Raw genomic sequence first — 14210 nt, forward strand, 5'->3', positions numbered from 1 at the left:
CCATTTTTCCATTATTTAAATTTCCATAAAGTATTAAAGTCATGTTAATAATTTTAAATATTCATAATTTATGTTCATAAATGTTAATATAAAATTTAATATAATATGTGTGTGTGTGTACACACACACACACACACACACACACACACACACACAGAGATATATATATATATATATATATATATATATATATATATATATACACACATATATAGGAGCTATCTTTCTATATTTCTTATGAATTGAATTACAAAACATGAAACGCGACAAACAGAAGAATACTGATAAACTAAGTAAAGTAAAATGCATCTATAGCTGCGCTCTCTTATGTAGGTAACAAATTAAATAAAATAGTTCCAAGAAACACTTTGATAAAACATAATAGAATGATACATAGTACTGTATAAAAGCATAATTTACATAATTGCAGCCAACACCTACATAGCCACTTTTCTTATCATACTTTGAATATTATCCTCATTTTGTTATTATTTTCTTGTTTTATATAGTTATTACATTAAACTAGAATTTTTTTATATTAGATAATATTTGAAATTATAGACGGAAATTTTCCTAAAAAGAAAAAGTAGTATGTGATAAAGAGTACTGTTGAATGCTACTGAAGTGAAAGAGGCCAAAGCACTTTGAATAAGCGACAAATTTCTCAAAGAGAAATGGAATTTCTTGGATATCACTACTATAAACTGTATCGAATCTTTTTATTGTCTCTCGGTTTATGGCCATATGGTGACTCATTCTTTAAACGCATTTACCCAATTTTTTGTATTTTTACGATTCTATTTTTAATAATTGCTCAGGTATAAATACTTACGCTTTGATATTTTCAACTCTAACGATTATTGATTCCATTCAATGAATAGAAATGAATTATTATTACAAGTATATAACAAACAATTTTTTTTCAATACGCCAATGAATAAAAATTTGTTTTAAATTATTAATAAAAATTTTAAAACATTGTGTGAATAAATCTTAATTAAAGTTTAATAAAACAAAATATGTAAAGAATTATTTTATATAAACGTAATTCTTTTAATTTATATAAAAGCCGTTTATATTCTTGATTAATAAAAGAAAAAGACCATTTTTCCAACTTGATGCTATGTATATAATTTATGATTTTAGTTGTTGAAACTATTTACAACGGAATACGATTTCGAATTTGTGTTGACCGATCTGTCATTCACTATTCCTTCCATAGCTTATCTTTTAAAATATAGTACTTTTTATATACAGTCTCAAAGAGTAAGTTGTTATTTGAAATTGATTCATCGATTATTTTTTCTTTAATAAACATAACCTATGAAACAGATTAAAGAATTGATTGAACACATTCAAATTGATTGGAATGTGTTACAAAATGAAGAAGAAGTGGAGATAATACGAAAATACGCCAAATCTGCAAGAAGATATATGTACGCATTTGTGGGTAGGATACCGAACCAAAAAATACAAATAGAAAAATTTTATTTTTCTATGAATAACTTTTATTATTCATGGAATAATCTTAGTTTCTTACAGAAATAATACTTCAGATATCTTATGATTTTAGGTCTAACTTATTTTCCTACTTTTGTTTACATTTCAATACCATTTTTGCCAGATATTCTTGATATTGTAGCACCATTAAATGAATCACGCACGCGGCAATTACCATTTCTAGTAGAATACTTTCTGGATGAACAAAAGTATTTTTATCCAATATTATTACACACAATCGTAACGATTATTATGGGAATTACGACCGTTGTAGCTACAGAGACATTGACTTTTGCGTACATTTATCATGCTTGTGGCATGTTTGAAATAGTTAGGTAAGTGGATTATATACATATAATGAAAATTTAATACACGGTGTGCCCCATAATTATTATTAACAAAGCGTGTGTAGGTATATAACGGACTAAATTAATTATAAGTCGAAAAGTCCTGCATCATTTTACAATGTGTGCTTATATTTAGAAATATAGGCCAGGCGAATACGTGATCTTTATATAGTAATTAATTTTTCTTTAACTATTATGAAAATTGCAAAATGGTATACAAGATTTTTTGACTCACACGGAAAGGTTACTCTGCTTCACTGATTTTGATCAAACTTGCAGCGATGTTAGAGGAGCCTACCAAATGAACATCTGTAAAGCTGTTCCCGCTAATGGACCTTAGAAGCCGAGTTATGAACATTTAAAAATATACCAAAAATCTGGAAAAGTTGAATATCTCAGTTTAATATCTCAGAAAGTATGCATTTTTGAGAAAAATGTCTTAGACAAAAATGGTAGAGTTTAATTAGATGTATTACTGATGATTACTGATTTTATTTGGTTTTATTTGACCAAGGCCAAGTCAAGGTTGACGATGCCTCCCAAGATTAAACCAAAGCCAGTAAATACATTTTATTAAACTATACCATTTTTATCTAAGATATTTTTCTCAAAAATGCATACTTTCCGAGATATTTTACTATCTTCAGATTTTTTGATATTTTTAAATGGCTCATTACTCGGCTTCTAAGTTAATCCCATTAATAGGAATGGCTTTACAGATGTTCATTTGGTAGGCTCCTCTAACAATTGCAAGTTTGATTAAAAGTGAAGAACAGATAATCTCTCCTTGTTTAATTCTCTCTACCTACATACTTCGTTAATAATTAAGAAACCTTGTATGTATGTGTGTATTATGTATGTGTGATTATATATGTGTATAAATAAAAAAGAAAGATTAATACAGTAATTACATATGATTATTTGACATATGACTATGTTGCATTTGTTACAGTTATCGAATAATATATGCATTAGATAAGAGCATATCAATGTTATTAACATCAAATAAAGAAAATACAATCCGTGTCAAACTAATTGACGCTATAGAAATTCATCAAAGAACTCTCGAGTTGGTAATCCACTACTTTTATTAATAATATTAGCTCTATTTGTTTTTTACAATTTTTTCTTTTTTAATTATTTAAAAAAAATTTTTTTAGTTTTAGATTTACTTTTCTATTTAATTTCTATTTTATTATAGGCATTTTAGTAAAGAAAGAAGAATTTTTGTATAAATTTTTAACATTTTATTACATTATTTAGAAATATGTTTTGTTTTCCATTATTATGAATATTTCGATTTTTATTAATCATAATTTTATTAAATTTGTCATTATACAATACATAGCCATTGCATTGTGCTATGAAGTTTCGTAATTATCTGTAACGGATATTTTTAATAATACAATAAAAAATTTTTTGAAGGTTTTTTGAATATTTAACATCTACATTATCGTTATCCTACTTTATTCTAATTACTATTGGCGTAGCATCTTTGAGTATAAACTTATTCCGTGTAAGTAAAAAATTAATTTATTGATTTGCACATCATATATTAATTATGTTTTAATGAATGTACTTTCATTATGTATCTGATCTACTTCCTTTAGTAAATAATGTTATAAAGAATGCAAATATAAAGCAAGTTTCCTTTTAATACATTTTAGCTTTGTCGAATTATCATTTCACCAGACCAGAGAAATGATCTTGTAGCATTATACATAATATTTGTATTCAGTCATTTTTACTATATGTTTATATGTAATTTTATGGGACAGAAGATTATAGATAGTAGTACAGAAATTTTTAGAAAAGCGTAAGTATCAATGAACCATTGTATATTATATATATACAGTATAGTTATATATGCATTAAAGTTTTAATGTTTCACATTAAAATTATTTTTATTATACATCAAATGTCATTAATTATATTGTAGACAAATATTAAAAATTACTGAAATTAATAAGCAAATATTTAAAATTATAAGGGTATCAATCACATTTAAATGCGCGAAGCGCGATGAATTAAATAATTTTTTTTTCTAGTACAATGTACGAAATACAAGAATATTATGATAATTTCTAGCTATGATACTCAATGGTATATGGCGCCTTTGCAAATGCAAAAATTATTACTATTCATGATGCAAAGAAGCGTGAAGTCATGCAACATTGTTATGGGTGGTCTGTATTTTGTGTCACTGGAACAGTTCACTACGGTAACTTGTATCACGGATATAATAAATCTTACTTTTAGTTTTCCTCAAAATAACAAATTTATTTTCTTAGCTTGTGAGCATGTCTCTGTCTTACTTCACAATAATTTATTCTGTACAACAATGAAACTTGTAAAAAGAATGGAAACGTAGTGGGTTTAATAGTAATTTCTATTAAAAAATGATAGCTACCTTTACAATATTATTGTATTATATCGAAAATATTAAGCTGAAGATTTAAAACGATTTATATTATGTTATTTATATTCGACAGACTATTTTTTATTTACAAATATTATATTAATAAATAATAATTTACACTGAGCTCCTTTTTTAATTATGCCATATGTAGTGACATATTATCTACTATTGCATTAATATTGAATTAAAATTTACATTAAAATGAAACAATTTTGAAACAGTAGACTATTAGAGTATAACATTAAAGTATAATAGATTATAGCACTAAATATTCAAAAATGTTGTTTGAAACGATTATGTATTAGTTTTCTATGTGTAGGGGAAACCGGGGCTAATTGGACACCAAGGCTAAGCTGGCATTTGAATTTTGAGTGGCAAAAATACATCTTATGAGTTCCCAATTTATATTGTAGATGGCATCTCGCGTGTCTTCTTTACCAACGAAGTTTGGTTAGTTTAGGTGCCGCGTTATGTTTAAATAGTCAAATGTGTTTCCGAAAGTAATTTTTCGAACGTCCGGACAATATGTATCCTGGTTGTTATTTTTTAAATTCAGAAGTGTTCAAGTAAGTAAATCTATGTAAAAATGTGTTCTGAACACGGTCTTGATGTTATTTCTTCCATTTTCAGAATTATTTAAATTTTATTTGTCGAAAGTTATAACATTCGGGGTTGAGAGAACATCAAGCTATTGGAGTTAAATGGGCATGAAACCATCTAACCTCGATTTTTATTCACAATATTTTTACCATATTTTTATATTAATCACAGCATGGTTTGCAATTACAAGCGTAAAACTGATCCCATCGATAAAAATAGAATGTCTAGAGTTGTGCTAGCCGTCAAAAAGGATAATATGAAAATTATATCGACGGCGAAAAAATTTGAAAAAAAGTTTGTCTGATACAGAATCAGAAGATTCAAATTAATGATTCGAAATAAAATTTAATACACATCCAGAGAAAAGTTTCTTCGATTTAAAGAAATATTTCTTTGCTATATGTTTAAAGAAAAAATTCTTTTCTTTGTTTCTTTGATTTGTAAACGTCATTTCTTTGATTTAAATATTATTTTTTTTAATCAAATAAAATTTATTTAATTTAAAGAAATTATGTTTAAATCAAAGAAATGACGTTCAAATCATGATTTGAATAAAATTTATTTAATTTAAATATAATTTCTTTAAATTAAAGAAATGACATTCACAAATCAAAGAAAATTTTTTTTAACCGTATAGCAAAGAAATATTTTTTTAAATCGAAGAAACATTTCTCTAGGTGCAGTTTTTAATTTTTTGATCACATAATAATGTGTTTTTATTTCATATTGCATCAGAAAAATGTTGTGTCCGTTTAGCCCCGGCATTTTTAAGATTTCATTTTCCGAGATCACATTACTTTTTGTATATGAATGAAATGAAGTTGCAAATACCACAACTTTTTATTTGTAGTCTTATAATCACTCTATAAAACGCTAATAATCATTTGACTAAAATCGTTTACTTTGTTAATGAAAATTGCAATTGAAAAAAAGGTGTCCGATTCCCGAAAGCCCCGATTTTCCTTATTTATTATTTTGATAATATTTTAGTAATAGTAGTATTTAACATTGAAGAAAAATTTAGAAATGTATCGAATAACGATTCATAATGTACAACTGTTAGCAATGAAAGTGTATTATCACGCCGCAACTTATATTATAAGAAAAAAAGATAAAGGTACTATCACTTGTGGAACATAAGACACCTGAGGAAATACAAGTAATTTGCGACAATTACCTTCTTTTGCTTTTAGAAAAGGAACAATAATGGTTTATACAGTCTTAATGTAAAGAATATTTTTTATTCCCAATAAACATAATCTTCATATTTATTATTATTATTATTATTGTTGTTGTTGTTGTTGTTGTTGTTGTTATTATTATTATTATTATTATTATTATTATTATTATTATACAATACCTTCTTCATCATTGCTGGATTACACTTTTCTTTCTCTGTTTTGCCAAACTTCATATTTATTTCATCTTAAATACGAGTGTGTACTAGTTTAATTAAATAAAAAGCAAAACTATTAATTCGCATTTGTTTTATAATATTGATGTATTGGACAAAAGTAATAAATAATATATGTATACTGAAAAAAAGAATCAAGATCTGTCTTTCAGCGTTGTCAACATATGAGTAGAAATGTATGTTGATCAGATATGGACTTATTTCGGAATCAGAGTATTATAGATTGAATTGGATTACTGTTTGACCTGTAATTATACAAAATTAAATTGAAACTGATCCAAACGATCTTTTACATTATCATTTTTACGTTCCCCAGTTGGTTATATAGATAATAGTACAGATTTTAAATGTATGTATGTGAATATTATAAAGAATAAGTATATATGTTAAATGTTTATTTATTAATGAAATATCTCACGATGACATAAACGATGAAATAATAAAGTACACTTTTTTAATACGTGATACAATTATAAAGATAAAACATATAAAATATACATATATTCTAAAATTCATGATATAGAGACATAGAGAACAATCGCACGAGATCTAATATATAAAAAAAATGAATTTTTAATTTTAACTTATTTTTTCACGCGATATTATCTTTTAAATATACTATATATTTTGTGATGACGGAAAACCTAAACCGGAATTCGAGTGTAAAGCGCGAACTGAACGTAGTAACTTATTGTGTCGTGAGAGCATCAGGGATCGCAACTCGCGAGTCGAAACTTATTTTGTAATGTTACCAAATAGATAAAGTAAATGTTGCTTTTACATTCTGCAAATATTTCAGGGTTCATATTTTGGTATATTATTTTGAGATTTTAGAAACTTATAAGCAAGGATGAAGGAGCTATGGAATAGACAATCGTAGAAAATTACAAATAGATGAACTTTGTTTTACGTTGTTAAGTATATCTGTGAACATTAGTTTTCGCCCTTTCCTTCGACAACTTCACTGAAAAGACAAATAAATTTGGGTTAAACCACGCTTAGTGTGGAAAGTTATAAATCCATGCGAAACGAGGTCTCACATGGGTTTACGACATTAAAAAATTTTATGTCGAAAATATTATGCTTTATGAGAAATTTCTTTTATTATAAGGCAATTTTATTCTTTTACTTATTATATCAAACATATATATAGTGTATATATGTATATGTATATAGTGTATATATATATATATATATATATATATATATACACTATATACATATACATATATATATAGGAGTAATAGTTATGTATCCTATATATATATATATATATATATAGGATACATAACTATTACACAATAATTGATAATAATATATCGTTATATTTTTAAATATAATTCTAAATGACATCTGATATCATTACACGCGCAGAAATTGATTTATAATATAAAGAAGTTTAAAAAATTGTGTACTAGGTAGTCTCTATATCTTATAATATTTGCCACAATAATACTATTTTCTTAATATGATATTATTTTCAATATAAGAACATACGTACATAAAGAAAAGTTTTAATTAATAATAGTGTACATATAATATAACCGAAAAATTGTATAACTACACAATTTTGTAATTATCAAATCATAAGCATTAAAAAATATTATTTGTATTTTACGTACCAAATAATGTAAATGTATCTTTTCTTGCAATTATTTCATTTTTTTTATTACTTTACTTCCCGTACTAAAGTGTTAAAGTTGTATTAATAATTATAAATATTTATAATTATACTATTTTATACATTTTAACCCTTATGTTACCACCCAAAAAATGCCACACTAATGACCACCTGGGGTACCCAGATAGTGCGGCTGCCTAAATCTTATACCTGCAGAGGATTATAAAGGTTACTGTATACGAATTTATTATTGTACTTTGCTCGAAATATCTCTATGAAATGTTAATAAATCAATATTCATCCAATACATAAATTTATTTTCAAGTTTACGACAGTTTTACCTCAAAATTTCTGCATGGGTACCCGGGTACCCCGGGTGGTAACATAAGGGTTAATATAAAATTTAATATTTATTTTGTGTGTGTGTGTGTGTGTGTGTGTGTGTGTGTGTGTGTGTGTGTGTGTGTGTGTGTGTGTGTGTGTGTGTGTACATATATATATTTGTAGAATTATATTTCTGTATTTCTTATAGATAAAATTACGAAACGTATAAATGCACAACAAGCAAGAGAATACGAATATACATCAAGTGAAATGGGAAGTAACTATAACTGCGCTTGCGTAGGTAACAAATAAAATAAAGTAGTTCCAAGAAACACTTTGATAAAATTTATTTAATAGAATTGTATAAGAGCATAATTTACATAATTGTCAACACCACTTTTCTTATCGTGCTTTGAATATTTTCTTCATTTCATCATTATTTTCGCACTTTGTATAGCTATACAATTACATTAAATTGGAATTTGCAAAATTGGTTAATATCTGAAACTATAGACGAAAGTTTTTCTAAAAGGAAAAACAGTTTCTAATAAAGAGTATTGCTGAATGCTGCTGAAGTGAAAGAGACCAAAGCACTTTAAACAAGCGTACGCAACAAACTTCTCAAAGAGAAATGGAATTTCTTGGATATCACTACTATAAACTCAATCGAATCTTTTTATTGTTACTTGGTCTATGGCCATATGGTGACTCATTCTTTAAAAGAATTCACATAATTTTCTTCATCTTTACGATTCTATTTTTAATAATTGCTCAGGTATAATTTACAAAATATTCAAAATAGAACTATATTTACATGTAGGTAGAATATTGATACTCATATAATAATGTATTGTCAGTATTTTATTAGATTATAATCTTACATACATATATCGTATTCTCCACATTATACAATAATCTGTTATCTTTAAACAACTCATTTATAATATATTTAATTGCTCATTTTTTTAGTTATAATATTTTTATTTATACAAAGTATTAGGTAACTTTATTTTTTTACATCACAGCACAATAATTCTATTAGCTAAATTTGAATGTATATAAATACTTTTTATATATGTTCTGTAATTTGTTTTTAAAGTTTTTTTATATAATTTTAAAAAAATATTAGTTATATTATAGTTCTATTACTTTTAACATTAGAATTATTTCATTAAAACATAAGGTTGTATATATAATAACACTATAAACAAAATGATTTGACCTTTTTCGCTAGACGAGTGTGAATAGTTATTTCTGATGTATTTTCTGTTTGCTAAACACGAATTCGAATAGTTGGCACTCAGTTATAACAAGCAGTTGATTATCCAAAATGTGATTCCTTTCGACGCCATTTTTTTCAAAATTTTGACATGATAGTCAACTTTCGTTGGATTTATGTTCAACAGGAAAAAATACGTCGAAAATGACTATCACACTCTTGATGAAAAGAAAGTTAAAGTTTGTCGAACACTGTTACATAAGGAAAGCAACTATTTTTTTTTTTAATTTGCTTGTCTCGGACACAAAAAATGATATTAACATGAAAATGCATTTTAAAGCTAAAAGTTGGTACTTTAATTTGGCAATAATAAAATTAAATAAAAAAATTTGCTATTAGTTTTATAACGTTTTAAAGATTTAAAATTGTCGTTTTTTACCTCTTTAATGCATTTTCTCAAAATTATGACGTGATAACCAACTTTTGCCAACAAATTCATCTTTGGCACGCAAAAGTATGCCGAAAATAACTATTCACACTCATGTTGTAAAATGGTGTTTCTAGTATGATCTTGCAAATATATACTTTAATTATATATTTTGTTCAAGTTACAAATGATATAGTTGTTATATTTTGATATTTTTATATTCAAATAACTAAATTCTAATAAGTGGAAAATAAATTATTTTTGCAAATATATACGAACAATAATATGTGCTCTGCGTAATATGTTGTTGAATAAGAATATTTTTTTAAATTATGTTAAAAATATTAATAAAAATTGAAAAATATGAATAAGCCATTTAAAGCTTAATAAAACATAATACGTAAAGGATTATTTATATAAATGTAATTCTTTGATTTATTCAAAGAAATGTACATTTTGTGTTCTTAATTGATAAAAGAAGAAATCGTTTTGTTAACTCGATAACATGTAGACAATTTATGATTTCAGTTGTTGAAATTATTTACAATGGAATTTAATTTAGCATATATATTGACCGATTTGTCGTTCGCTATTCCTTCCATAGTTTATCTTTTAAAATATAGTACTTTTTGTATACAATCTCAAAGGGTAAGTTGTTACTTGAAATTAATTTACCGATTATCTGAGTGTTTTCTTAATAAACTTAACAACACATGAAGCAGATTAAAGAATTAAATGAACACATTCGAATTGATTGGAATGTGTTACAAGAAGAAGAAGAAATTGAAATAATACGGAAATATGCCAAGATTGCAAGAAGATATATGTACACATTTGTGGGTAGGATACACAGTAAAAACATTTTGTATGTTAGAAATGTTTACTCAAATCCTTGTTGAAATTTTGTGTCGAATTTTTATCCGAGTATTAATTTAACATAATGTGATTTTATTATTTTAATATTTTGTTAAATTAATATTCAACATTTCTTAGTGTTAAGATAATACAATTTATGAATGAACAAGTAACATATAAATAGTGTTTGTTAGAACAAAGATTCTGAGATACATAAATAAAATGTGTTTGTTTGATATACTAAATGTCAAATTTATTTAAATATGTTAATTTAACATATTATATTATTACAATTTTATTTAAATTTTAATGAAGAAATACTTATAAATTGTATTTTCATTGTAGTTTCATTTTTTGTGTTAACTTCTTTTATGTAATATTTGTGTTACTTTCTAACATATTTATCTTGTATTAAATTAATACAAAAATTTAAATAAATTGTTTGAGACATATGAAATATGATAAATTTAACACAAATTTTCCAACTGTGTTTTCCAACACAGTTTCCAACCGAACCAAATACAACATATGAAGTAGAAATATTTTAATTTTCTGGGGATGACTTATTCGTAATTTCTTACAGCGTAACACTTTTTTTTTATGATTTCAGGCGTAGTATATCCTCCCACTATTGCTTACATTTCAATACCGTTTTTGCCAGATATTCTTGATATTGTGGCACCATTAAATGAATCACGCACGCGGCAACTACCATTTTTAGTAGAATATTTTCTGGATGAACAAAAATATTTTTATCCAATATTATTGCACATAATCGTAGCTCTTGTTATGGGAATTACGATTGTTTTAGCTACGGAGACCTTGGCTCTTACGTATTTTTATCATGCTTGCGGCATGTTTGAAATAGTTAGGTAAAATAATTATATACTGAAAATTTATATAGCATAAAAAAATAACTAATCTAGTAATTATTGGCTATTCCACATTTGTATAGTTGTCGAATAATAGGTGCATTGGATAAGAGCGTATCAATGTCATTAACTTTAAATAAAGAAAATATTATCCGTGTTAAATTAATTGAGGCTGTAGAGCTTCATCAAAGAACTCTCGAGTTGGTAATTTATTACTTTTATTAATAATATTATATTGTTTTGATTTTTTAAAATTATTTCTTTTTTTTCAATTATTTAAAAAAACTCTTTTTTATTTTTCTGTTAATGTCTATTATAGGCATTTTAGTAAAGAAAAATTTTTGTTTAATTTTTATTGCATTAATTTATAAATATTTTTCATATTTTCCATTATTACGAATATTTCGATTTTTATTTATCCTCATAATTTTATTATTAATTTAATTTGCGTATTATGCTTTGATTTTTCGCAACTATTTATAACAAATATTTTTAATGATACAATAAAAAATTTTTAAAAGGTATTTTGAATATTTGTCATCTACATTATCATTATCATATTTTATTCTAAGTATTCTGGGCGTAGCTTCTTTGAGTATAAACTTATTCCGTGTAAGTAAAAAATAATTTATTAACACTATAAATTAATCGTAATAATGTTAATAAAAGTATTCTCATGTCTATACTCGAGTACATGAAGAATATAAATATAATACAAATTTTTTCAATACATTTTAGCTTTGTCAAGTTACCATTTTACCGGATGAAAGAAAAGATCTCATACCACTACATGTAGTATTTGTATTTGCTCAGTTTTCCTATTTGTTTATATGTAATTACATGGGACAGAAAATTATAGATAGTAGTACAGGAATTTTTAGAAAAACGTAAGTACCGATGAAACATTATTATATATATGTAATTTCAATATTTTACGTTAGAATTATTTTCATAATAAATCAAATGCTATTAATAATATTATAGGCGAATATAAAGAATTACTGAAATTAATAAGCAAATATTTACAATTATAACGACATTCTCGTCAATTATGTTTAAATGCACGAAGTGCGATGAATTGAATAGTTTCTTTTTAGTGCAATGAAATACGAGAATATTCTGATAATTTCTAGATACGATACTCAGTGGTATGTGGTGCCTGTGCAAATGCAAAAATTATTACTGTTCATGATGCAAAGAAGCATAAAATCTTGCAACTTTATTGTGGGTGACCTGTATTGTGTGTCACTGGAACTATTTACTACGGTAACTTGTATCATGGATGTAATAATAAATCTTACTTTTGTATACAGTTTTCTCCAAAATGATGAATTTATTTTCTTAGCTTGCGAGCCTATCACTATCTTACTTCACAATAATTTATTCTATACAACAATGAAACTTACAAAAAAAAAGTGGAAACATAGTGATTTCTAATCGAAAATAATAGTTACCTTTAGAATTTTTTATATTAGATCAAAAACATTAAGTTGGGAAGACTATTTATGTTATTAATTCAACAGACCATTTTTATCTATTATTATTATTATTATATATTATATTAATAAAAATAAATTATATTATATTTTATATTAATAAATCATAATTTGCACTTTTAACGCTTTTTTATTAATTTTAATTATACCATATATAGTTTAATATTACTATAATTAAATAATTAAAATTTACATTAAAATGATACAATTTTGAAATATTAGGGATTATAATATAAAAAACTAGCACTAAAAAAAATATTCAAAATTTATTGAAATCAAATACGTATCCAATTAGCGTTTTTATTTATCCACTATTACACACTCTTATAAGTTATATTTTAAAAATAGTAATTAAATAGAAAAAGAATTTGAAAATATAATATTGAATAATGGTTCACGTATAAACATCAACAAAGGGGAGGATTTTGTTTGCCTATAAAATTATTGTCTACAACTTTGTTTGCACATAAATATAGTGATAATAATAGGATTGTCAATTTGCAAATATTTCACAATACTTTTGATATAGATTCTCTATAAAATAGATTACAGAAGATAATAATTAAAAAGTATCAATCTATTTGAAATAAAAATTTAAATATATTAATCTGTTTGAAATAAAATTATTTTTTAAGTTTCGAATAATCTGTTTTTATTTTAATATAATACAAATGTTATGTTAAAAATGATAGTTAAATGTGAAAAATAAAATGCACTTTACTTCACGAGTATTCACTAACAATAAGTTTTAGAACTAAATCGAGCAATAAGAAAAGGTGTTGTTCTCAGGACGAACTAAATACGAATGTATTGTGTTTGGGCGACATTGATGTCCCATTCGCTGCCTACTGCGCTTGCGTCAGTAAAAAAAAAGGATAAGAGCATTAGTTTAGTGAAGGAAAAAAACATTGCTATAATCGTTGCTTTAGAGCACGAAGTAATTTAAGCAATTTAAATAATTGTAACTTTTTTCTTTTTACCTTTAATCACTATAAAAAAATACATTGCTGAAGACACTCAATTAAAGAAAAGGAAGAAAAATGTGGTATCTTTTTTTTAATAGCATTGCAATTTTGAATAACTGCAATTTGAGAATTGTATAATATAATAGAAATT

At 25.2% G+C, this 14210-nt stretch overlaps 3 protein-coding genes across 18 annotated transcripts in view; 2 read left to right on the forward strand and 1 right to left on the reverse strand.

The window, feature by feature from the left end:
• LOC105150032 (uncharacterized) overlaps positions 1-14210 on the reverse strand; it is a 211953-nt gene that overhangs the window by 34826 nt on the left and 162917 nt on the right. The window lies entirely within an intron of this gene.
• LOC147910210 (4-vinylanisole receptor-like) lies at positions 198-8763 on the forward strand. Of its 5 annotated transcripts, none has more exons than XM_087404242.1 (9): positions 198-818; positions 1147-1266; positions 1333-1450; positions 1574-1835; positions 2800-2916; positions 3273-3363; positions 3515-3663; positions 3936-4068; positions 8434-8763. In XM_087404242.1, the coding sequence occupies exons 1-9, from the start codon at positions 675-677 to the stop codon at positions 8452-8454; spliced, it is 1155 nt and encodes a 384-aa protein (XP_087260368.1). In that variant the 5' UTR covers positions 198-674; the 3' UTR covers positions 8455-8763. The 5 variants fall into 5 exon arrangements, with proteins under 5 accessions (XP_087260368.1, XP_087260367.1, XP_087260365.1 ...); XM_087404241.1 differs by lacking the exon at positions 8434-8763 and adding an exon at positions 4139-7245; XM_087404239.1 differs by lacking the exon at positions 8434-8763 and having other exon boundaries at positions 3936-7245.
• On the forward strand, positions 8851-14135 carry LOC147910211 (uncharacterized). Of its 6 annotated transcripts, none has more exons than XM_087404227.1 (9): positions 8851-9000; positions 10400-10519; positions 10591-10711; positions 11337-11598; positions 11682-11798; positions 12120-12210; positions 12337-12485; positions 12732-12864; positions 12944-14135. In XM_087404227.1, the coding sequence occupies exons 1-9, from the start codon at positions 8857-8859 to the stop codon at positions 12995-12997; spliced, it is 1191 nt and encodes a 396-aa protein (XP_087260353.1). In that variant the 5' UTR covers positions 8851-8856; the 3' UTR covers positions 12998-14135. The 6 variants fall into 6 exon arrangements, with proteins under 6 accessions (XP_087260353.1, XP_087260354.1, XP_087260350.1 ...); XM_087404228.1 differs by having other exon boundaries at positions 10594-10711; XM_087404224.1 differs by having other exon boundaries at positions 12732-14135.

Source organism: Acromyrmex echinatior, chromosome 3 (assembly GCF_024713525.1).
Source record: "Acromyrmex echinatior isolate Ae372 chromosome 3, ASM2471352v2, whole genome shotgun sequence".
Taxonomy (NCBI): Eukaryota; Metazoa; Arthropoda; class Insecta; order Hymenoptera; family Formicidae; genus Acromyrmex; species Acromyrmex echinatior.

What these genes read in the sequence shown, in the direction of transcription:
- LOC147910211 (XM_087404224.1), top strand. Translation starts at nt 8,857, where the DNA reads ATGGAATTTCTTGGATATCACTACTATAAACTCAATCGAATCTTTTTA. An exon ending in TTTGTATACAATCTCAAAGG is followed by an intron (nt 10,520 to 10,590) that starts GTAAGTTGTTAC and finishes CAACACATGAAG; the next exon opens with CAGATTAAAGAATTAAATGA. An exon ending in ATATATGTACACATTTGTGG is followed by an intron (nt 10,712 to 11,336) that starts GTAGGATACACA and finishes TTATGATTTCAG; the next exon opens with GCGTAGTATATCCTCCCACT.
- LOC147910210 (XM_087404239.1), top strand. Translation starts at nt 675, where the DNA reads ATGGAATTTCTTGGATATCACTACTATAAACTGTATCGAATCTTTTTA. An exon ending in TATTTTTAATAATTGCTCAG is followed by an intron (nt 819 to 1,146) that starts GTATAAATACTT and finishes TTATGATTTTAG; the next exon opens with TTGTTGAAACTATTTACAAC. An exon ending in ATATATGTACGCATTTGTGG is followed by an intron (nt 1,451 to 1,573) that starts GTAGGATACCGA and finishes TTATGATTTTAG; the next exon opens with GTCTAACTTATTTTCCTACT.